The 25,154-nt window shown below is 44.2% G+C and overlaps 1 protein-coding gene across 1 annotated transcript in view; it reads left to right on the top strand.

Moving 5' to 3' along the window:
* The first annotated feature begins 7,841 nt into the window (after nucleotides 1–7,841).
* Nucleotides 7,842–25,154, top strand: part of LOC116333510 (tenascin) — a 44,844-nt gene continuing 27,531 nt past the window's right edge. Inside the window, exons 1-5 of the mRNA XM_039605130.1 lie at nucleotides 7,842–8,198; nucleotides 9,173–9,230; nucleotides 9,355–9,573; nucleotides 15,393–16,667; nucleotides 22,273–22,388. Coding sequence (XP_039461064.1) covers nucleotides 8,064–8,198; nucleotides 9,173–9,230; nucleotides 9,355–9,573; nucleotides 15,393–16,667; nucleotides 22,273–22,388 — 1,803 coding nt within the window. The 5' untranslated portion in view covers nucleotides 7,842–8,063. The remainder of the gene's footprint in view (nucleotides 8,199–9,172; nucleotides 9,231–9,354; nucleotides 9,574–15,392; nucleotides 16,668–22,272; nucleotides 22,389–25,154) is intronic.

Below are 25,154 nucleotides of genomic sequence, written 5' to 3'. Positions count from 1 at the left end.
GGGTTTGTTGGTAGAGACTCATGCAGAACATGTGCAGACGTGGGCGTCCTTGTTGCACCGCTGTGCCATGTTCGACACGTCGCCAAAATCATCTCCAGAGACGATTATTAGGCAAGCGAGCATCTTCATCATATCATCGCTCATCTGCATATGTTCCAACTCCAAGCTGTAAACACTTCAGTGCTTATTCAAGTGTTTACTCTGATTTTGTGGAAACTCAGCTTTTCTCTGAAACACAAAGAAACTGAGTTTTGAAACAAAGTCACATCTGCCCGTCGCAGCTGCTCGCGTGTGGTTTCGTGGTGGAGGTGAGAGCAGGAAGTCATCAGAGCACAAACGGTTAGCACGGTGGAAGCTCCGAGTGAGGCAGGAAGTCAGTGATGAGGTCGACCGCAGAGCGGATTTTCACTTCCATATGAGTCAAGTTCAAAGCGCCGTCACGTTCTGTCTGACTCGGGTCTCTGTCATCGTCACACATCCAACAACAGAACGTCAGCCTGATGCTGAGCTGCAGACGTCTGTTAGGACGGCCTCTTTCAGACCTGTCACATGATTATTGTGGTGATTCTCAGAGTTAAGAGGAAGTTCTGCACCGTAAAATGTTTGAGTCTTTCATTTCTCTTTTATCTTCTTGATTTATTTATTTATTTTTAATGGTTGAAACATTCAGAGTGATTCACTGTTATTTTAAACTGACCCACTGAGCGAGGGCGAGGGCAGTTTCTGAAGGCGTAGAGCCGTCCAGTTTCAGACGCCGTACACGGGCCTCCATCAGTATCGATGGATTATTGATTATTTGTTTAGTCCTTTTAGATGAAGATGTGAAATGTGTTCCAAACTTGCACCAGTGCAGATGAAGAAAAGCTCGTTCCTCCTCGTTGTCGTCTCGTTATGTTCAGAAACTTTGGAGGAAACTGTATTTCCAGGCTGCTCCTTGTTTGCTCTATGAGCGTCTTCTTCCTGCTCCTCTTCCTCTTCCTTACTTTGGGTTCCTTGCTTGTTTCGTTCTCATAATCGTCGCCTCTGTGTCAGCCTGTGATGTCTTGGCTGTCAGACAGACTCTTTTCCCTGCTAATGAGCCTCTGCTGTCATTATGACTTCACCTCCTCTCAGACTTAAATGGCTTCTTTCCTCATTTCTTCCTGCGACTTTCCCCTGAGGGAGCGACCTGTTTCCACTAAACTCAAACTAAGTTAAACATCAGGAGCATCGAATCCGTCAATCAAAGAACAGGATATGAAACATATGCAGCAGCGGGAAAACCTCGGCGTCCGTCTGTTTCCTCACGTTAGGACTGAAGTGTGACAGCAGCAGCCTCCCTCTGAGGAGAGGACAGCCGTTAGCTCCGCTCACCACAGCGCTAACCTCTGTCTCCGCCCACTTTAACCACCGGCTGCTTCATCAGCATGAAGAGCCTCAGCTTCTGAGCAGCTGATCAACAGTTTTTAACTTCATTTGTCATAATTAATAACCTTCAGTTACTGTGGTTTGGACTTGGCTCACTGATAGATTCTCATGTTAAATATTAAGGTCAGACTGCTCTAACTACACTTTCATACATATGTATGATGTCACTGAATGGGTGTGGCATACGGGCATCTCCACCCCCACCTGCTGCTTGTAGGTGAAAGCCAGTTAGAAAAGGCTGAAGTAGGTGTTTTCACACCGGAAGGCCCAGGGTGGAGCTGGAGCAGGTCAGGCGGGTCACTGTGTTCAGCATCTTCACACATTTCTCCACATCGTCATGATTTGTCTTTGATGAGTGCTTGTTGGAAGTTTGCTCCGACAGTAAACAGGCCTTAGCTTTGCACTGCTGCTCACAGAGCCCAGCCCTAACAACAGCTCACAGAAATGAACACAAGCAGCGGCGACGCCGTCATTCACGAGTGTGACAAACCGCCAGTAACACTGGCTGCGTCGTGCACGACGGCATGCCTGCGATGTGTCTGTGAGGGAAGCTTCAGTGTGTTTAACCCCAGCAAAACACGGTGAGTGATCCTTTACTGGGGATTGGAGCTCTGTGAACACCCTGTTGTGTGAATGCTGCACATATCTGGATCCCTGCAGCCAAAGATTCTAACTCAGGAGGTGTTCACGCATCACTTCCTGTTTGGGCAACACATCTGGACACCGTCACAAAGAGCTGTAGTTTTTAGACTGAGCTGTGGTAGGACAGCAGCACTCAGAGCTCCACAGTCTCTGCAGGACTTTATTTCCACTTTTTTAATTTTCATGTGTATAAAATTCACCAATTACGTTCTAACAAATATGGATCAGGTGGACAGAAACTCTGGACTCCATCACAGTGAGGTCGATGCTCAGGCTGAGCTTTGACACAAACCAGAGTGGTTTTGGTCATTAGTGGGTCAGAAAGTGCCAGAAACCTCCATGGAAACCAAATAAATCAGCGACCCGCACCGACTGTTTCCTCAGACTCGATCTGTCACAGTTATTGACGGGACAATCAAGACGCGGGTGTCAGCTTCAATCGCTCTTCTCCCGCTTTAAGAGCTCCAGCTCCGGTTGCTCGCTGGCAGCCTCCCACTCCCACAGCGCTGCTTGGCTCGGCCCGCCGCACATGTGGTACAATTAGCCTTCGCTTCATCGCACATGTGTTCCTGGTTTCTGTGGTATTTCAGTCATTTCTGAGCTCCCACGGGAACCGCAAAAGCCCCGCCGACGAGCCGCGGGGGCAAACCGAAGACTTCTGAGGTCTGCAGTTAAAGGTGGCAGTAAAGATGATGAGCTCTGTGAAGCACACACGAGGGAACACAACAGTGAATGGATGTGTGTTCACACTGACGCCCACCATCTTACACAAATATACATCCTTACATCCATAAACTGATGTGGAAGCAGCAGTGAGGAGATTATTACTCATGTAAGAGCTTTTCAGATGCTTTATTTACACAGAACAATCAAATATTAATACTCAGGTAAATAAACTGTTTTGGTTTGTTTGCTTTTTAGAATTAGGATCATTCATTTGTAATAATTATAATTATACAATAATGAGTTTGGTATTATGTCAGAGTGAGTTTCCTGAGATTCACTGAACTGTCATATTTACATCATTTCAGTGTGAAGCTGCATCAGCTGACTGATCTGCTTCTTCTGTAGCTTAAACTCAAGTTTAACTCGTCCCTGTTTGAGGGTGTATGAAGGTAAATATCTGCATGGTTTCATCAGAAGCCTGGAAGTATTGTCCCAAAAATAAAATCTTATTTGAAGGACTCACTGAGAACTTACTGACTGATCTTAGCTGCAGTAAACTTGTGTCGGTAGAACTGTGAGGTTTTCAGACTCTTTATGATCTGAGCAGGATTTAAAATTCAGACGTTTTGTGTTTGGCTCAGTGAGAGTGACGAGGTCGCAGCCCGAGCGCACCGTGCTGTGCAGGCTGCGCTGCTGCTCTCTTCATGCACAAAGTGCAAATATTGCAGCAAAATCCTCAAACAAAAGCACGCCAGAAAGTCACGGAGCAACATGGTGATACAAACCGGGGCTCGTGGTGAGAGGGTGGAGGTCAGTCGGAGGTTGGAGGTCATCGGGTCATGAAGCTGGTGATAAATTTAGACCATAAAGTCCTGAGCGTGCCTTCAGGCGTCGTCTCACACGTCTTTGAGCTGAACAGAAAAACTAAAGACAGTGTGTGTGTGTGTGTGTGTGTGTGTGTGTGTGTGTGTGTGTGTGTGTGTGTGTGTGTGTGTGTGTCACTGAGATGTGCAACATCACTAAGGTCTGAAGTGAGGAGTGTGGGCAGGTGGCTGCAGGTGTGCAGTCGGGGCCGAGCAGGTATCTACCAACAAGGCTTGCAAACGTCATCCAAACACATTCTCGCAGCAATAAAACAACACGAGGGACTAAAAATGTCTCCCAAACCCAGGAGTCCTCCCTCCATCTTTACTTTACAGTCTATGCTGTGAATCAGCTCTGCTTTCCTTCCTGAGCTGTTTAAATCAGCACACATGTAACTCTGTCCAAACCTGCAGTCACATATCAATGAAAAGCTTGTCACGCACTTATTTTACTCTCTCTGAGCACAAAAGAGCCCCGAGTGAGGTCAGCTGGAGCAGGTCAATCAGCGCCCGTTAACCAACAGAGCGTCCTGCAGCGGGGGACCCAGACCCCTCTGAAACACATGAGAGCCCCTGCGTTCCCCTGAAAACATCTAAAAATCAGATGTTTTCCATCTCCAGCCCTCCGCCCAGCGGGGACCTGTAAAGCCCACAGAATTACATCAGAGGGAAACAGAGGAGGAAGAGAGGAGAGAGGGAGGAAAAATTCTTCAAGTATGAGAAAATTTTACTGCACTCCTCCTCCCCTCCCCTCCTCTTTCTCTCTCCGTCCATCACCCTCCTCGTCCTCCTCCTGCCGGTCAGTCAGTGAGAGAGCCGGACTGAGACCAGACTTCAGCACCGCCGAGGGAAACTCCTCACCTCTCTGAGCAGGTAGGATGCTGCTGCAGGAACAAACTCTGATGGTTTTACACCTGAGAGCGAGGCGATTCATACACATTTAATATTAATGTAACGTAGAGGAGGAATGTAATTTGAAAATTCATCATCTAAACAGAAAAACTGTGCAGCCATGATTGTTGCTTTTCGTTATTCGAGGACGAGGGTGAAACGAGCAGCTGCTGTTTCACATTCAGTGCAGACGTCTTTCATGAAAATGTTCCAAAAGGTTTCAGCTTCATGTCTCATTTATTTTAAAATGCAAGGATATTTATTTCTTTATTTTTCATCAGCTTTGCAAAAACACGTTACATATTAATTTTTATGACTTTTACAAATAAACTGAAAACATTTGTTGTTTTTTATTTGTTGGTTGATAAAAAACAAACAGATTTAATTGTTGGACTTTTGAACGTTTGTCTGTTTTCTGTCAGTTTAACAACCAAATTAATTTGATCTTATCAGCTGTAGCTTCACACGGGAGGAGTGAAGCTCCTAATTGACAGCAAATTATTAATTAGATTAATTTGTCTAAATTGTGCATACAGAAAAATATTTTTTCATCATGATTTTTTTATATGATCCATCAATGTGAAACGTGCTGCCTGCTGCAGAACTGTGAAGGAAATCATACAACAAATATCCAAATCAAGATTTTACAGCGAACCAGACAGTGAACCTATCATGCATAAATACAGACAAAATAAAAATGTTTCAGTTTTATGTATAAAGCCATAGATCAGAGTGTAATAACACATCCTGCAGCAGATGAGATGCAGGTTTGTTTGGACGTCGTCTCTGTGACACTGATGTGTAAAAGTCTCCGTCCTCTTCTGTGATGGACTCTCGCTGAATCAAACAACTGCTTTGTTTCAAAAAACATCTGCTATTTCAGTCACCAACAAGTCAATCAGCAACCTGCAAGACTAAAAACCATTTCATGACTGCCAATAACTGCAGTTCTTCTAATGACCACTAGAGGCTCCAGTCAGAGTCATTCCCAAAGGCCTCCCATGTTAAAACATGCGACTTCACAGCAGAATAAAACATTTACCAATTCCTACCAATAGCACGGCTGCTGTGAGGGTACCCACACAGACCTTCCTAACATTTCATCACTTTGTTGCTTGGCACGCATTAGCAGGAATCTCTATGACATCATGGATGTGATGCACCCAGTTCATGGAAGCAGCTTGCTAACTGGGCTAGCTAGTATTAGCATTTACCTTAGCGCTCCACCTGTTGTCCATATAACTGGGTTGTGTCACAATAACTGCTTCCATGTTTTATATACAGTCTGTGTTGTTGACCCACAGCTGCCAGGATTTCCACACTGGACTCTTGCTGCTGTGATCCTCTGTGGTCTCGGGGAAGCTTTTGGCCAAAGCATGTAAATGTGCTTCCTGATGTTCCTGATCTTTCATCATTCTGTTAGCACAAATGTTAAAGTTTCACAAAGTCAAACCTGTTTCCTGTTTCTGAGACCAGAGATTCACTCATGTATGTCTGAAGGTTACGGCTGTATCGGTTACTGTATATTAACAAGGCAATAATAGTTTCTGGAGTTGCACCCCTGCTTGTTGGTTTGAAGTCTGACTCTTTTAATCTGGAATCTGCAGAAGAACATTTAAAGGGTTTATAAAGGTAAGCTCTCCATAGACATTTCATAAAACCCCTCCTGGTCATTACAGTCCTGTCAAATGATTAACCTGAGTGTGGGCGTGGAGCCACAGGTTTGTCACATATTGTCACAAGAAGCAGTGAGCAGAGGGAACAGCCTCCAGCAGCACTGAGAGTAAAGCTGAAGAGCACAGGAGGAGCCTTCATGGTGTATTTTGAGAATTTGTATTGCCCTCCTGAGGTTTTCCCGTAGCAGCTGGAACAGCTGTCACAGGCAGGTATTTACAAGGTAATCGTTCTCACTTAGATCCACGGAGCAGAAACTGGCCGAGGTCCAGATGGAGATCTAAATCACACCGCACATGCAGAAGCCTCTGTGTGTCGGTCGAGGTAGCAGCAGAGAAACATGTGGACAGGCGGAGAGGAAAGTTAGAAGGGTCGGGTTCAGTTCCAGAGCTGAGCTGAAGCAGAGACATGTGGACAAGCGGCACTCAGAGAGTGCTGAGGAGATCTGCATCACACGCAAAGACCAAAATATAACATCTAGAGGAAAAGAAAATTAAATGTCAGCGCATGTGCTCATGATAACAGGTCCAAGAGTTAAATGAAAGTTAAATTACTCTTATAGGAGGCTTTAAAAGATGCACCAGCCTGACAGAAGTCAGAAGTCAGGCTGGTGCAAACTGATCACAGCTTCACTGCAGACATGCTTGTTTCACTCCAGTGGACTTGGTCATGAACGTCCTGAGAGGACACACGGGTGGTTACTGAGACCAGCAGCAGAGTGGGCGCTCCACTGTGCAGCTCTCGGCCCAGCACGACTCGGGGATGTGGTAGAGTCGGAGATTTGGAGCATTTACCTGAAATAAAAACTGAACTATGACCAGGTGTAAATAAAATGATCCATAAATTGCTAGGTACCAAGTTCTACATTCAGACCTGCTGGATCGGGGCTGTCAGGTGTTACCCGGCACACGGGCGGTTAGACTCAGATCTGTGGCTGAGCTCAGCTTCTGTCTCTGATGTGATTATAATCTGTGTGCTTCTACTGCTCTGGATGAGTTTCTTAAAACAGTTTCATTTGGAATGGATTAAGTCAGTCATGATGTTTAAGTGCATATGTGGGAGGAAGCTGGAGAAGCAGCGTTAGCTGCTGTGAATCACTGTTTCCTGTAATTTTGTCTCAGTCTCAGATGCACTGTGAAAAAAAGACAGATGCTACTGTCCTCTGGGACTGGCCAGACCATCCACAGAGCTACTTGTTGCTCATAAATATGCTAACAATGCAGAAATGTAAAGTAAAAGTTATGTAACCAGGAGGAGTTTGCAGTATTTCCTCCTGCACATGAACAGGATTCACATGTTAGATTTAAGATGTAAGCATCTAAAGAAAGCTTAAAAACCTTCACAGAGCTTCAATTTTGCCTCTTTTTTAAGTAAAGAAACTCTAAACTGGGATCTGTTTCCTCAGATGCTCCACACGTAATCGGCCGTTTGGGGCCAAATTGCACTTTAAGTAATATTCCGCGTTGCCAGGCCCGGCCTGATCCGCATGTCAGAAAATCGGCTGCAGGATAACAAGCTACTCTTTCAGACCAAGTTACTTTTTCCATCGGGTTTTTATTGGCCGCCATGCTCCACTGACGGGCCCATAAACAGCTAATGGCCCCCTATTCCCGCTAATTGTGGCCAAAGTGGAGTCTGCTGCGCTAACATGAAATTTAAGGTGAGCTTAAATGTGTAATTCTGTGTCTCTTCCAGTGGGAAAATCCATGGAGTGCAAAGGCGAGAGGAAAAAATCCATCACCTCTGTGACTGAAGCGAAGTGAGAGCAGGTCCAGATCTGCAGATTCATTCCAATTAAGGACTGGAAGCAACCGGCTCCGGTATTACCGGGCAAACGTCCGTCAGCACCAATTTCCCGAGCGGTCCGGCGTCTTTCTCCTAAAACGCCCAGGGAAGTCTTCTCCTGGTGCCACCCTGGCGATGCTTCCATTCATCCCCCGCCTCCTCCTCTTCCTCCTGCTGGCCGGCCCAGCCCTCCTGACCCCGTCGACCTCCACAGAGCTACAGTTAGGGGGTCAAAGGACACCAAGGGACACCAAGCAGGACTCCTTCAAGGTGATTAAGTGGTTAGCTGAGATAAATGGGCCGACTGACGGCAGGTCAAGTGATCATCTGGGTTAAACGAGGGTCAGGTGTGGTTGAAAGGTTCAGGAAATTCTTCTTTATCTGCTTTTATTTGATGGCCTGTAACACCTGACTCCTCACTCACAGGAGTTTTAAGATTTCATATCTGTCTGCAGATGATTCCTTATTGCAGGAAGAAGCCAGTGAAGGCCAGTAATGAACATACAGGCATCTCATTGTTAGGACGTTTGAATCCAGAAATCTGCTCAGGAGATGATGCAAAAGCCAACTGCACAGTCAGAGTTCAGTTCCAAGCCGTCTGCAGTCCAAACAAAGAATAAATTGCACAGACCTATCATCAACAAAATCTCGATGTGTTTTAACTGATGACTGACGTCTTTGCTGCTCTGTGCTCCAGCACATTTTAATGTTGGAAAAAGCAGAAAGTTAAGGCCATAAGCCTCCTGCGCCTTCTGTAATATATCTACCCCGGCATCGCCGGACTAATGTGCAAATGCAAATTAGTCTGGAACCTTTCTGTTGAGCTCCAGTTTCCAGCGGGCACAGAGCAAGCTCAACTGGATAGACGAACAGCCAATCAGAGGAGCTGCGATGAAGGATAACGCTAATGGACTCTTTCAGAAATGACTCTTTGTGCTCCAGTCCTCTTCTGAGAGCAGCAGCGATTATTTCACCCCGAGCTCAGTAACATGAAGGTGGTGCAGATGTGCTGCAAGAAATCCACAGTCCAAAACCTGAAAAAGTCCAAACAGAGTCGGCATCAGGAAGACGACTCAAAGGTTTAGACTCAAACACGCTGATGGGAAGAACTCAATCAGGGCAACAGGAACATAGAAACACAGGAAGCCATATATGAAACCGACCTGCAGAACACAGCAGGAAGAAAAGTGAAAGCATAACAACATGAAACAAAGTGCAATGATTGGTGTTTTCTGCTGTTGCAGGTGGTCATCTCAGAGGGCTGTGCCACTCAGGGTGATGCATCTGATGGGAGTAAAGGAGGTAAAGAGTCTGACATGAAACAAACATCCAGAAACTGTAGTTTTTCTCCCCGTCACAGCCGTGCAGGGTTGGAGCTCAGCTCCTACTGCAGAATATAATCACAACCAAATGTCCTTGTTTGCAGGTAAAGAAATTGACCTGGTACCTGGTTCTCCTCTGGTTCTGACCCATAAGATCAAACTGGTTCCCTCAGATTCAGCGTCTGGATCTGCATCATGTGGGTGCGACGCCGACTTTGCGCCGCTGCGGGAGCGTCTGGAGAGGCTGGAGAGGGAGGTGTCAGCCCTCCGGGAGACGTGTGGAGGGGCTGAAGGAAACTGCTGCAGCTCCAACGAAAGCAAAGGTAAAACTGGATATTTCTATTTGGTCGACCTTGTTTCTTACATTAAATATTTATCTGTAGAGCAGAAGGACCCGACTTTATCAGCGTTAAAGAGTTAAAGAGGGCACACTTTTATGCCAACAGCACTCTTACAGAGAGCTAACAAGCCTCCGTTACAGATTCCCCTCAGGAGGTGGAGGAGACCAAAGAAGGAGATAAAAACCTGGTTCAGTGGGTGGTGACAAACTCGCTGTAACTGCTGCAGGTTTAACACGCTGACAGATCAGCTTAAAAGGTGGTAAAAGATCAACATGTGACTCATCTTTTGTAAAATTAGACTTATATTTTACATATTCCACCAAATCAAAATAACAGTCACTAACAGGCACTTTATATTGCGAGCTAAAGTCATACAATAATACAACAATCATATGATCCCCTATTAGCATGCACTTGGCAACAGTGGGACGAAAAAACTCACTTTTAACAAGAAAGCTCCAGCAGAAGCAGGCTGAGGGAGGGGCCATCATGTGTTGTGAGCGGTTGGGGGTCCAAGTTACTAACATCAGCGTGTTCTCCGGAGCACCCATCAGACCATGGATGTGTGTGAATGTTAGACACAAAGAACAGAAACAGAGCTTTAATGGGTGAAAGTTGTATAAAGAGCTTGGAGTGAGTAGAAGTCACCTGATCACCTGATCGAGCCCTACGATGAGCTTTCACCGCTTTATGAACTCTCAAACTCACTGAAGCCAGTGAGGAGCTGATCTGATGCTTCATGGACTTTTATATTTTTAGCATCTTCATTATGAATATCCTTAAAGTTCATTACATGCCAAAGATTTAAGTGACCGGCTGTGTTTCTCTCATTTTTATATAGAAAAACCACATTTTCCTGTCACGTCCTTTACATTTAACATTAAATGAAACATGAACAGTTTTTCATTCACATGCAAAAATATAAAAATTCAAACTGAATTTGAGACAGTGATCAAAATCATTCGTCATGCATGAACTAATTCTTTATACCAGGCTGGAAAAAATGACATTTTTTCATACAAGAGGACTCAAAAGACTTAAAACAGCTGGAGGTGCAGGACGTTCACACAAACCTTTAACAGACACAAAGTCGAGGTCGTGTTTTTTCCACCTCAGTGCCAAAAATCCGAAAATAATAAATGAAATAATCAAATGTTTTCAAACTTTATCAGAAAGACGTGCAGCAGATCGTGAGTCATGTTTTCAAGGCCTCGAAGCTTTGAGAAGAAATAAGTTCTGGAGAGCTTTAGGAAAGCCGAGGTTTTCCATCACATGGCTCCAAAGTCACTCACAGCTGATTTCATCAGTGTGGAGCTGATGGTGTCCTGCGGCAGCTCCACAGTATGAACCCCAAACAGCCAAAAGTCCACTCTAAAAGCACCTGAAGCATGTTGGTGTGGTTAGCAAACAGAAAATCAGGACCAAATGGAGCAATCAGCTCACGCGAGGATGAAAAAGTAAATACAAACCAAATTTGGGACAACGAGCAATAATCTCATTTATGAAAATAAACACTCGGGATGTTTGGGAGGATTTTGTGGCTGCTGATCACAGAGACACAAGCACACAAACAGAAAACCATGGCAACGAGAGAAGGAAGCATGAGAGGCGATTAATACGAGTCTGCATCAGCAGGCGCTAACCTCCTCGCCACGCAGCACGAAGCATACAGAGCAGCAGTCGAGGGTCTTACGGCGGCAAATCTTTAGCTCGTGATTACAGTGAAAAGTGACCCGAGATGTTGTTGGTCTGCAGCACAGTGAGTCTTCATAGCAACATATGTTTAACAAACATACGTTCCCTGTGTGCGCTCCAGTTTTTCTTTACTGCTGAATTCTTGTTTTGTGAGGGCATCGCTCTGCAGCGTGCTCTGTGACAGCAGCGTCACTCCAAACATCGACAACAGCTGCCAGTAAACGTGTACCGGATGCCAAAAATGCAGGAGGCTCGGCGATGATAACAGCCGCTCCCTTGTTTCCCAGGATGTCATTTTTCAATCTGTGCATCACGATGACACTCAAACTTATAAAGCGTGCTCTCAGCAAGCAAGCGCTTCCTTTTCACTCATATTTATCACATTTCCATTAGACACAACCAGAGTGTCGACAGCTGAACAGCAGCAGAGGATCCAGTGACGGCATTATTGTGTGAGTCTGCCTCACAGACATTCGCCGTGACCTCGAGCCACAGACTTCTCTCTGCTGAAGATTAGCTCTCTGAGCAGGTGGTTTCTATTCTGTAGGTCCTGTTGTTGTATTTGTTTGTTTTTTAAGTTAATTTCTTGAAAATGTTTTTCATAATTTCACATAAAAGTATACAAACATTTATCTGCATGCACAATGAAGGTCTTCTGCAGTTTGGTAACGATTACAAGCGAAACACAGGAAGTGTCGTCTGTGAAGCTTCTCAGTCATCCCATCGTAGTCTAAGGAGCTCGGAAAGGAAAGAGACTGGACTTCTTTAAGTTTCTTGAAGACGTTTCACCTGAGAAACTTCTTCAGTTCTGAGACGAAATGATGGAGAGTCCCAGATTTTTAAGGTCATGGACCCCCTGATGATCCTCTACCTAATCACATGAGCCAAGGTGTGAAAGCGGGTGTGGGACCTAATCAGCCAGGGTTTCGGGTGAGCCCATTGTGAAACCTGGCCCCACCCTATCATGTGAGTTCCTGAGGTCAGATGGCCCAGGATGTGAGTGGGCGTTAAGGCGTCTGGGGAGGGAACTCAAAACTGGATTATAGATGGCAAACAGTTGGTGTCGTAAACCACCGCCTCTGTTCAAAGATGGTCGCTCACAGTGGACATAGATGGCCTCTTTCACTCCTCTTTCAAACCATCTGTCCTCTCTGTCCAATATGTGAACATTGGCATCCTCAAAGAGTGACCTTTGACCTTTAGATGCAGATGGACTGCTGAGTCTTGTCCTGTGGAGGTGGCTCTTCTATGCTGTGCCATGCGCTTGTGAAGTGGCTGTTTGGTCTCTCCAATGTAGAGGTCTGGGCATTCCTCACTGCACTGTACAGCATACACCACGTTGTTCAGTCTGTGTTTTGGAGTTTTGTCTTTCGGGTGAACCAGTTTGTGTCTGAGTGTGTTGCTGGGTCTGAAGTACACTGGGATGTCGTGCTTGGAGAAAACCCTCCTGAGTGTCTGTGATACACCGGCTACATCAGGGATGTTGTTCTGTTTGTCCTTCTGATCCTCCCTCGCTGCTGTCTGACCTTCTTTTCTGTGCATCTTTGCTGACTTGATGAAAGCCCAGTTAGGATAACCACATGTTTCAAGAGCTTACTTCACATGTGTGTAAAGACAAAGTGTTAGCTGCTGCAGTTGTTCAATAGCTTCTCGTTACAGTTGAGCAAAGATGTTTGACTGAAGTGAAAAAATCCTGCGTCAGAATCTATCTGGGTTTCCTAAAAGGAGTGAGAGCTGTTATTTACCGTGTCCAGTCTGAGGAGGTGAGAGTGTTGTGAGCTGTAACCGCAGAGACGGTAAAGCTTTATAAAGCAGTGAGCTTCACTCACTGACAACATTAAACAGGAAATTCCACTGCAGCTGAAAAACACAAACACAATTCACTTTAAATTACATGAAACATCAATAACATTAATCTTTACTGATGACTGTGAGGTTTTTATATTATTGATCTTACCAGAAAACTCAGTGCTATGAAAAAGTCTGCTGCTTTCTTCTTTTTGCATATTTCTCACACTGATGTTTCAGATCCTCCAACAAATTTTAATATCAGACAAAAACAAAATTCAGTCTTTAAATGAGGATTTAAATCTCTCTTCATGTGTGGAAAACAATTGTTTTGGAAAGCTGACCTGACAGCTGAGAAGTCTCTGACAGCGTTACAGGGACATTTCTCAGGCTTTGGGACTCAGTGACCCACGGTGAGAGTTGTTATCCACACGTGGAGGAAACCGGGAACACTGATGAACGTTCCCACTGTGAATGAATCAAACATCTAATACAGACCAAAGTTATGTGGAAATTAAAATGAAAGGTTTTTGAAACTACCTTTCACACATTACTGGGCCGTTACCTGCTGTTTCCTACATCCTCCTTTATGTTCTCTCAGAAACACATCAGACTGTTGAATATTTCACCACCATCTGTTATTATGTGTTCTAATGCTTTTATGTAAAGTAGACTAAAGCTGTATTCTACTAATAGAATATGTGTTGTTGTTTGAGTCTGACTGTGTGATTGGATTATTTTCAGAGTGCTAACACTGTGTGTGTGTACTTGTATTACCTGAAACATGGGGACCCATAGATTGTGAGGATATGGGGAGGATATGATTTGTGTTTGGGGAATAAAAGCAAGTGATTATGGAGACTCATTAGGAAATGAATTAAAGTGATTGTAATTTACTCCAAAATCATTACAGAACAACCGGATGATGTGAGTGTGATTGCATTACTGCAACTGTGTGGACGTAGATCCCATGGTGATAAATCACTCCACTTTAGTGAAAAAGTTAATGTCCTGTTTTTAGTTTAGCTTCAGGAAAGTGAATGTTTTGTCTTCTGAAGTGATGGAAACGGGAGAGGACTGTTTGTGTGTCTCTGTCTTCAGCTCTGTGCCCAGTGTGATCTCAGCCTCCATCTCCGCCCAGTCCACCCTCTGCACAGCAACAACACACACACACACACACACACACACACACACACACACACACACACACACACACACACACACACACACACACACACACACACACACACACACACAGGGGATAATCAGTCACAACAAGGCTGTGTTACACTCTATTTAGAGAGGATTAGACGTCCCCCCTTCACTCTACCCCCAAAACTGAGGCAGTGGAACAAAGGAAAAGTATCTGCTTCTAACTCATTCAAGACGCTTCATTCATCCACCAACAAACCACATTTATGACTGAACTGATGCTGATGGCCAGCCTTGTGTTTTGGATATCTAAGAATGTATTTGATCAAGTCAATACTACAATGTAGGATATCTGCATACCATTAATTAATTCTTCGATCTTAAATATGATCAACCTCTCTCTAATAATCGGCTATGTACCACAGGCCTTCAAGCTGGCTGTAGTTAAACCTTTACTTAAAAAGCATCTCTAGACCCAGCTGTCTTAGCTAATTCTAGGCCAATCTCCAACCTTCCTTTCATATCAAACATCCTTGAAAGAGTAGTTGTCAAACAGCTAACAGATCATCTGCAGAGGAATGGCTTATTTGAAGAGTTTCAGTCAGGTTTCAGAGCTCATCACAGCACAGAAACAGCTTTAGTGAAGGTTACAAATGATCTTCTTATGGCCTCTGACAGTGGACTCATCTCTGTGCTTGTCCTGCTAGACCTCAGTGCTGCGTTCGATACTGTTGACCATAATATCCTATTAGAGCGATTAGAACATGCTGTAGGTATTACAGGTACTGCACTGCAGTGGTTTGTATCATATCTATCTAATAGACTCCAATTTGTACATGTAAATGGAGAGTCCTCTTCACACACTAAGGTCAATTATGGTGTTCCACAGGGTTCAGTGCTAGGACCAATTCTGTTTACATTATACATGCTTCCCTTAGGCAGCGTCATTAGAAGACATAGCATACATTTCCACTGCTATGCAGATGACACGCAGCTCTATCTATCCATGAAGCCAGGTAACACACACTCCTAAAAGTCAGAATTTCTTTTAGGATCTCTGAACTGATGTCACAGATGTTGTAGCATTGTTCAAAATGGTTTAAACTGAATTTAGTGTGTTGCTGTGGTGATTGTGACCCTGTTCTTGACCTCTTCCTGTCCATCAGGTGCAGCATGCTCCATCAAACCAGAGACCAAGGAGTGCCCCAATGAGTGCAGTGATCAGGGTCGCTGTGAGGATGGCAAGTGTGCCTGCTTTCCTGGATTCACCGGGCCGGACTGCAGCCAATCCAACTGTCCCGGGGACTGCAGCAACAATGGGAAGTGTGTGAATGGACAGTGCGTGTGCGATCCTGGTTTCACCGGTCCTGACTGCTCCCTGAAAGCCTGCCCTGATAACTGCAACAATCACGGCAGGTGCGTGAACGGCAAGTGTGTGTGCAACAGTGGCTTTACAGGTCCCAGCTGCTCCGATAAATCCTGTCCCGGAAATTGCAAAAAAAGGGGGCTCTGCGTTAACGGACAGTGTGTGTGCAATCCCGGTTTCACCGGTCATGACTGCTCCCTGAGATCCTGCCCCGATAACTGCAACAATCAAGGCAGGTGTGTGAACGGCAAGTGTGTGTGCAACAGTGGCTTCACTGGTCCTAGCTGCTTAAACAAATCCTGCCCCAGCAACTGCAACAGGAGGGGGCGCTGCAATAACGGACAGTGTGTGTGTAATCCTGGATTCGCTGGGCCAGACTGTTTAAAGAGGACATGCCCAGACAACTGCAATGACCATGGGAGGTGTGTTAACGGTAAATGTGTATGCAACAGTGGCTTTACCGGTGCAGATTGCTCTGAGGCAGTCTGTCCTGAAAACTGCAACAACAGGGGGCGCTGTGTGAATGGACAGTGTGTTTGTGAGGATGGATTCACAGGACCAGACTGCTCTGAAAAAACCTGTCTTAACAGCTGTAACAACAGGGGGCGCTGTGTAGATGGACAGTGTGTTTGTGATGATGGATTCACTGGTGCAGACTGCAGTGCTAAAGGCTGCCCCAACAACTGCGACAACAGGGGGCGCTGTGTGAATGGACAGTGTGTTTGTGATGATGGATTTACTGGCGAGGATTGCTCTGAAAGAACATGCCCAAATGACTGCAACGACCGTGGCAGGTGTGTTAACGGTAAATGCATATGTGACAGCGGCTTCACAGGTGACGACTGCTCTGAAAACACCTGCCCCAACAACTGCAACAACAGGGGGCGCTGTGTGAATGGACAGTGTGTTTGTGAGGATGGATTCACTGGTGCAGACTGCAGTGCTAAAGGCTGCCCCAACAGCTGCAACAACAGGGGGCGCTGCTTCAGAGGGAACTGCGTGTGTCGTCGGGGATTCACAGGACCAGACTGCAGCCAGTGTCAGGAGGGGATGACTGGGCCCAACTGTGATGTTGGTGAGTCAAACCTTCCATTTATCTTCTCCTATCTATCTATCTATCTATCTATCTATCTATCTATCTATCTATCTATATATATATATATATATATATACATATAAATATATATATTTATAAATATATATATATATCTTTCTATCTATCTGCGGTTCGTACACACATATCGACACCTCGATAGATATGGACGAACCGCATACTGTTAGTGAGCCAAAGGAGCAAAGTTGCTCCCAGTGTAAATGCTATAATTCACTATTTTAAGAAAGACAGCTTGTTTATTTCCCCACCAAACCTGTTTTAATTTGACTTGGTAGGCTTGGCTATTTAGCCACAAATAGCCAAAAGTTGGTTACACTTATGATGGGGCAGGGACTGAACCAGAAGCTGAAGAGTAACGTGGAAAATGAAGCCAAAGCACCAAAACTGCACTTCCTGTAATGTCCAGTTGAGTCAGTCCTGACAGATTACTTTTCCCAACATTACAGCAGGAAAAAATGTCAACAGTCTGGTAGACAAACATCTTGATGCATGCTCAATCATCCAGGTAAGTAAATCCTCAAGGTTTGATTCTGTTCATCTGGACGTTTTCAGTGGGAGAAACATTTCGTCACTCATCCAAGTGGACTGCAGAAGTCACCTGGATGACCGATGAAACGTTTCTCCTACATCTACGTCCAGATGAACAGAATCAAACATTGAGGATCTGGTAGACAAACATATGTTTTGTCCCTGTAGATAATAATCTCTTAACACCAACTACAGCCAGGGTGAATTTCTTAAAAGTTGAAGTATGTATAGTGGTGTGGGTTAAAGTTAGGGACATGGTTACGTTGGTGTATGTCTTTGCTTTATTTTGTGTAAAATGCATGTTTGTGTCTCATTCTTATCTGAAGAACATTTGTTCAGCATCACATTTAATTGCAGTGGGAATATCTGTGTGCAACAAATGTGCGAAACCACACATTTCTCCTAAAACTGTCATTCTGGGCTTGTTTTTCCCCATGTGGGTTAGCGGCTCATTACCTCACTGAAAGAACACTTTAGATGTTGATATATAAGCAAAGCTCACTATCTCCATCCTGTGCTCTATTGTAGTTCACATTTTGATGGGTCACATGACAGCAAGCACCTTTTGGCCGGGTGAACACTTGTTTGGGGGATTATTTGTTTGAGCAAAAATTGTTTTATCATATTGAGAAAACTTACTGTGATACAGTTTTGCAGCATCAGTCAAGCTGCGTACTTCTTTCAGCCATGTTTTCTTCTTGTTGTTGTTGTCATTGTTGTTGCCAGGGTGTGGTAGCCTATTAGCACGCCTGTTTGGAGGTTGTTCATGCTGCAGTGATCCGAGTGACGGAGCAGTTTCATTACCAGAGCGGTAGGGTCCAGACCCCGTGCCCATAAAAACTCCCTCAGACAGCTGCACAGGACAGACATGTGTGTGAGAGAGTGTTAAGTGTTTTCCCAAATGCAACTGACCGCTTAATGGAGTCGAGGGAGGGATGTCCCACAGCCTGACGGCCCACTGAGTAAAGACAGAGTGGGCAGCAGAAAGTGTGAGGTATGTTTCCATCCACCTGCTGTGGAGACCCCAGTAATGACATAATCAGGAGAAACTGTTGCCATATTTAAATGATGCAAAAAAGTTTGATTGGAAACAGATTTTTTGTGAATGTTACACTGATGTTCTTTCCTGAACATAGCTACAGATGCAAATACAACACAGTAAGGCAATATCCAAATATTATATTATATATTATATATATTATATTATTTCCTTTAGTAAAACGTTGCATTTTCACATTATTTTGGACAGTTGTCATTTCAATATTTATTTTTTAAAAACATGAGAGAGATGATGGTTGGTTTCCCAATATCAATGCATCATGGGAATCCCCGGCAGCCTACGTCTATTGCAGCATAACTAAGGGAGGATTCAGGGTCACCTGGTCCAGCCCTAACTATATGCTTTAGCAAAAAGGAAAGTTTGAAGCCTAATCTTGAAAGTAGAGATAGTGTCTGTCTCCTGGATCCAAACTGGAAGCTGGTTCCACAGAAGAGGGGCCTGAAAACTGAAGGCTCTGCCTCCCATTCTACTTTTAAATACTCTAGGAACAACAAGTAGGCCTGCAGAGCGAGAGCGAAGTGCTCTAATAGGGTGATATGGCACTACAAGGTCATTAAGATAAGATGGGGCCTGATTATTTAAGACCTTGTATGTGAGGAGCAGGATTTTGAATCCTGGATTTAACAGGAAGCCAATGAAGGGAAGCCAAAACAGGAGAAATATGCTCTCTCTTTCTAGTCCCTGTCAGTACTCTTGCTACAGCATTTTGGATTAGCTGAAGACTTTTCAGCGAGTTTTTAGGACTTCCTGATAATAAAGAATTACAGTAGTCCAGCCTGGAAGTAATAAATGCATGAACTAGTTTTTCAGCATCACTCTGAGACAGGATATTTCTAATTTTAGAGATGTTGCGCAAATGGAAGAAAGCAGTCTTACATATTTGTTTAATATGTGCATTGAAGGACATGTCCTGGTCAAAAAATGACTCAAGGTTCCTCACAGTGTTACTGGAGGCCAAGGTAATGCCATCCAGAGTAAGAATCTGCTTAGATACCATATTTCTAAGATTTTCAGGGCCAAGTACAATAACCTCAGTTTGATCTCTGCACAACTCTGTTGCTTGTGAAGCTTGCACACAAGAATTTCACTCGCATGTACTGTACCAGTGTACCTGCACATGTGATGTGACAATAAAGGTGATTTGATTTGATTTGATTTGATCTGAATTAAGAAGCAGAAAGTTAGTGGCCATCCAGGTCTTTATGTCTTTAAGACATTCCTGCAGTTTAACTAATTGGTGTGTGATACCTGGCTTCATGGATAGATAGAGCTGGGTGTCATCTGCATAGCAGTGAAAATTTATGCTATGTCTTCTAATGATGCTGCCTAAGGGAAGCATGTATAATGTAAACAGAATTGGTCCTAGCACTGAACCCTGTGGAACTCCATAATTGACCTTAGTGTGTGAAGAGGACTCTCCATTTACTTGTACAAATTGGAGTCTGTTAGATAGATATGATACAAACCACTGCAGTGCAGTACCTGTAATACCTACAGCATGTTCTAATCGCTGTACTGAAATATTACCAGCTGTAAAAACAAAGTGCTGCATTGTTTCCAGCTGAGGTGCTTTGCAGTGCAGGTTCTTTACACTGACTTGTTGCTTCCTCCAAATATCATATACTCATTATTCTCCACTGCTGTTTAGCGGTCATAGCAGTAGGACATGCTAAGTACTGAAAAGAATGTCAGAGCTTCATCATATTGATGCCATTACTGGCCCAGTGTGAGACAAAGTGCTCTCAGTGAAAACAACTGAAATGTCTGCCTCAACATAAAAAAGGCACTTCTAGATTTCTTTAAGTGTTTGATTGAAAACACTCAAATGTGCACATTTTATTCTGATAAATTTTGATTTTAGTTTTTTTTATCTTTAAATGTATGTTTGTGTTGATGTGCATGCCACATGATGGCCCTTGGCTATAAGTTTAATCAGTTATTGACACACAAACCCAACAAACATCAAAAAGTTGTGGCAGCTGAAATCAATAAAGCTTAAAGGAACCATCACGCAAAACAGAACAGTGAGAGTTGACGTAAAGCAGCGATAAAACCACAAAGGACACAGTCTGATAGACACAGACACAAAGCAGATGAGATCAAACAAAGAAACATTCATCAGTCTTATGACTAAAGTATGACGTTTTTGTGCAGAAGAAACTGTTTGATAGAATAATGTTGCAGAATGGGGAAGCTTTTATTGTGAAGGCGCTCAGCCAAATAATGTTTCTTTCCATGTATAACATGCACGCTGAACTTCAGTAGCTGCCTTCCAAGAGCGGTGGATTTTTCAGTTTGACTGTTGGAGGCTGATCGAGGCGGCTTTCATGAGCCGTAGGTGTGGGTTTGTTTACTGCGCCTGTGTTTGTGCCGTGCTGCTGTGGTGTGAGGGATTTAAACCATCCCAGAGGAAGTTTGAAATAAAGTCACGACGTTCCCTCTGGAAGGAAATAAAGTTAATCCAGACACAGCAGTGACAGGAGACATGAGGCGGGGTCATTGCTGAGCCCGTCGGGCTGTTTTCATGAGCTGACTAAAGAACAGACTGATGGGAAAGAAGCAGCAGAAGGTTGGATAAGATGAGCTTTTTTTTGTATTGTTACTTTCTTTTCATTAAAGATTTTTTTTACATCTTTGTGAAGGACAAACAACTGAATACAACTGAAGCAACTGAAAATTCAGCTGCTGTATTTTAAATGGAGCCAACACAGCTGTGGTGCAGAGGTTACATACATGTGGGGTCAAACTTTGTGGCCATTTCTTCTCCAAAAGCAACATGTAGAAGTATTCATTTAGGTATTTGATGATTACTTCTATACTGTACTGTAATAGTACAGTAAAAATAGTATGCACCTATAAAGGTAACCCGACATTTTCCAGTGTTACAGTGGACACACAGCACTGTTGTAGATTGCATTAAGCACACAGTAATATTAATGTAAGTTACATTAGAGTGCATGACAAATAAAGAGCATTTCTGATGTGTTATTGCCTCAGTAAACTTATAGTGAATGTGTTGGCAAGCAGCTTCTTTCACTTCCACATCACTGAGTGCTGTTTGTGGTCACCAGAAGATTCCTCTCCTAGCTCTCGATTGGTCTCAGCCAGCTCCTGCTGCTTTTCAATTTTCCCCTCAAAGACTGAAATCAGCCTCTTCTTCCTCATCTGAGCTCACGCTGTGGTTCCGAAATCACGGACCTGGATATGAGCCTTAATGAGAAAACCAGCCCTCATCACTGGAGCAGTATCATTTTCAACCTGCACATCAGATAGAATAGTTTGTCCTGTTGTGGTGGTGCCAGGGAGCTGATGGTTTAAGATTTCATTAAGGCTGGTGCCAAACTCTGATAAATGCATCACTTTGGTTTGGGTAAGATGGATGAGAAAAAAACCTCCTGCTGCAGGACAAACACTTCGCTTGTTCCACTGCATCGATCACAGGAGAGAGAAAACGAGGAGGAAGAAGACCTGCGGGATTATTTGCGAGTGTCGACTGCACAGTCAAACACAGGAAAGTTTGTGATGAGGTGACTAAACTGTGGGGCCGATGATGTTCATCTGTAAAGAAACTTGTGTGTGATCCATCTGCAAGTTACTGATTACAGCCATTATTATTATCCATTGCTCAGTTAATTTTTCTTCAGCTGTCCCAGTAAAACCTCTGCTACACTGCAGGGAGACACTTGTTGTCACCTGATGAGCGGAAGAGCCTGAAACGTCACTCCTGGATTTCCACCAAGTCAGGGGTGCAGTTAAATACAGCAAATATGCACATGGTGTTGGTGGATGAAGCCAGGTCATCTACCAGGTGAAGAGGTTGTTGTTGTGCTGCTAGCTGCTTCCATCCTATAACATGAGGTCAGCATAGCGCTGCTTCCACTAAAGCAGGAATGTTGCTGAACAGGTGTTTTTGCCACACGGTGGTATTAGCATGCCTGAGTCTCACTGTGCAGCTAAGTCTGTGTTTCTCTCTTTCAGTCATGTCTGGTGTTCCCCGGCTGAGCACTCAGGACATCACAGACACGTCAGTCGCTTTGGTTTGGACTCCGCCTCCTGTCCAGTATGAGACCTACTACATCACCTTCACCAGCCAGGTAGGCAGCAGGTTTAACTTTAAAGAGTTTCACTTCTGTACCTCTTCAGTGGTGCTTTGGCAAACATGCACAGACTCCAACATTAGATCACACAAACTGAATTTATCAGTTTAACTGAAAGCAACAAAAAAGGGAAAAATCAGAAGCTTCATTCTTAAAGAAACGTCTGTTACATGTTCCCAAAGAGGGACACACGTTCTTGTGTTGTTGATCTGAAACTCTGCCCATGTTAGACAGAAGCATCCACCATTGTAACTGCATATACAATACGTACAGTAATATACATGTTGTGCTATGACTAAGACCAATTCTGTTTCCAATATGGAAAAGCAGAAATGCCCCATTTAAAACTGAATAAGGAAATTTTTAATAACGTGAATAAAATGTGAAGCCAGCTGCTGTTTTTCTCTCACACTGTGGAACCACACCGAGGCAGTCCAGTAAAAATCTGTTCGGCTCACGCACATATTTCCAGACATAATTCACATAACAGATCCACAGTGGAGAGCCAGTCCTCACTGTCCCCTTATCCAGGACCCCAGGGGTCACAACCTTCGCCAGGTCATGTAGAGAGGGTGGAGCAGTGTGGAGGACACACTGTCCAAAGATGGTTTCTTTACAAGATCCTCAGTGAAGTTTCCAAAGAGGTCTGCAGGTAGAAATATCAAACTGTGGTACGTCGTTGTGAGCAACGTTCACAGCCTGAAGCACAAAACTGTGACTGCTGAGCTCAAAATGAACTGAAACTTTTCACACATACCATAAAAATCCTGCTTTATGTGACCGCAATAATAATAACAATCACAGTTTGTCTGCAAATCTTAGAAGATATCCAAAGTGTCAGTGAGGGCGCTGTGTTGGTCTTTTATTTTGAAGGACAGTCTGTCACTTCCATGACAAACACCTGTAAGAATGATCTGTGAGGTTGGGCTGCAGTGCCAGAGGAGATCTCTGGGCTCCATAAACACTAAATTACTGCAGATTTTATGACGTTAAACTTTGCAGACTCCGTCCGCTGAGCGCAGGTTTGAGAGCAAAGCGCCACTTTCATGTTTCCGTGACTGGAAGTGAAACCCAGCGTCTCCAGAAAGTCACAATTTTGAAATTTCAAAGTAAATTAAACAAAGAAATGGGTTTACACATCCGCTCAGTTGCTGGTTCACTTTCCAGCTGGAGACAGAGCGCCGTTTTGGGGTCATGTCAGTAGGTGGATGTGGACCCACTGCAGTGACCCCTCGTGACAGGGGAGCAGGTCTCATCAGGAAGGTGCCAGTAGATTTAGATGCACTTGTTGTGTACGTCTTTTTTCCATTTAATTTGCAAATATTTAATAAACATCAGTAACCATGGTTACTGGCGTGGGTTCAATTTGGAAAGTGATGGGGACATAAATTTGGTGGGAGTCTCAGGATCCTGCCGGGTTTGGACAGATCAGCGCTGTGTGGACTGGTGGTCCCACATCCACCTGTACAGTAACCACTCACTGTCTTTTAAAAAACCCAGCCTCCACCTTCATGCATAAACTCATCAGCCTGCTGTACAATACGCACTGTTAACGACTTACAGTGACGAAGACGACTGTATTCAGTATCATTAATACATCACATCATGAAGCAAATACTCAGAGTTTTGTGAAGTTTTATTATTTAAAAAAATCACCACAGTGTTGCTAAGCAACTAATTTTACATGTTTGAACTTCATAAGTTGCTAATATTTCTTAGAGGTGCCTTTGAATGGCTTTAATAAAAGCTGCTCGCCCCTCCCTCATCCTGGTTCTGTTGGAGTTCTTCCTTCCCACTGTCTCCAAATCATGGCTCAAAGGACTTGATTTTGGGGGGTTTCTCTCTAAAACCTCAAAAATCAGTTGTGAATTGGTCAGACTGAGTTAGTCTGAGCTGGGACACGACACAGAGATGTGTGATTTCAGATCAGAGCAACAAAACATCTGCACTTTCTCTTTAAACCTCGGGCATTACAGAGGCACGAAGCGAAGAGTCATCTAAAAATTAATTTGGTTCAAAAAACATCCTCATGGATCCAGATGGCTTTAATTATGACAGGACAGTCTGACAGTAGAAAAGAAAGATGGAGGAGACACGTAACAAATGGCCTGGGGCAGAATCAAACCTGGAGTCGCCCCTGAGTGGCTGCTCAGCCCACCACCGACACCACCGACCCTCCAGGCAGGGCAGGGATTTTCACCAACCTTCATTCTGTTGACTTTAAAAACCATTCACTAAATATAGAAACAACCCATCTGTCTCTCCTGTGAAAAGAATAATAGTAATTATGTATCAGTTAATGTCGGGCTGATGTTTGCAGCAGAGCAGCTGCAGGAGGACGGCCGGCTGATGGATTTCCTTTTTCATTTCGTCTGCTTTCCCTCCGTTCAATTCATTTTGGCTTTTCATTTAAAGCCAAACTCGTTCCATCTCAGCCGGATGTGCTTGGCAGTCGGAGCCCATGTGGAAGACACTAACACCTCATCTCCTGCTTTAATCATGTGTTGCATTTCCTGCTGATTCTCCTCAAACCACATTTGAGCACTTTTATTTGCTTCCCTCGCAGGAACCTTAAAGCGCTGACCGTGAGTGTCGTTAGTGACAGTGTTAGCAACACAAACACAATCATATCATCCTGCGCCGCTCTGAAAGCGTTGGACAAAAATAAACTGCAACATAGCAACAACGTCCTCGGCCCACTCCTCTGATGTAACCGCCTGTAGGGGGCGCAGTAGCGTAGCTTTGTCTTTGGTGATGAAGCTG

Source organism: Oreochromis aureus, linkage group 22 (genome assembly GCF_013358895.1).
Source record: "Oreochromis aureus strain Israel breed Guangdong linkage group 22, ZZ_aureus, whole genome shotgun sequence".
Taxonomy (NCBI): domain Eukaryota; kingdom Metazoa; phylum Chordata; class Actinopteri; order Cichliformes; family Cichlidae; genus Oreochromis; species Oreochromis aureus.
Note: the sequence above shows the minus strand (reverse complement) of the source record. Positions and strands in the feature narration are given on the sequence as shown.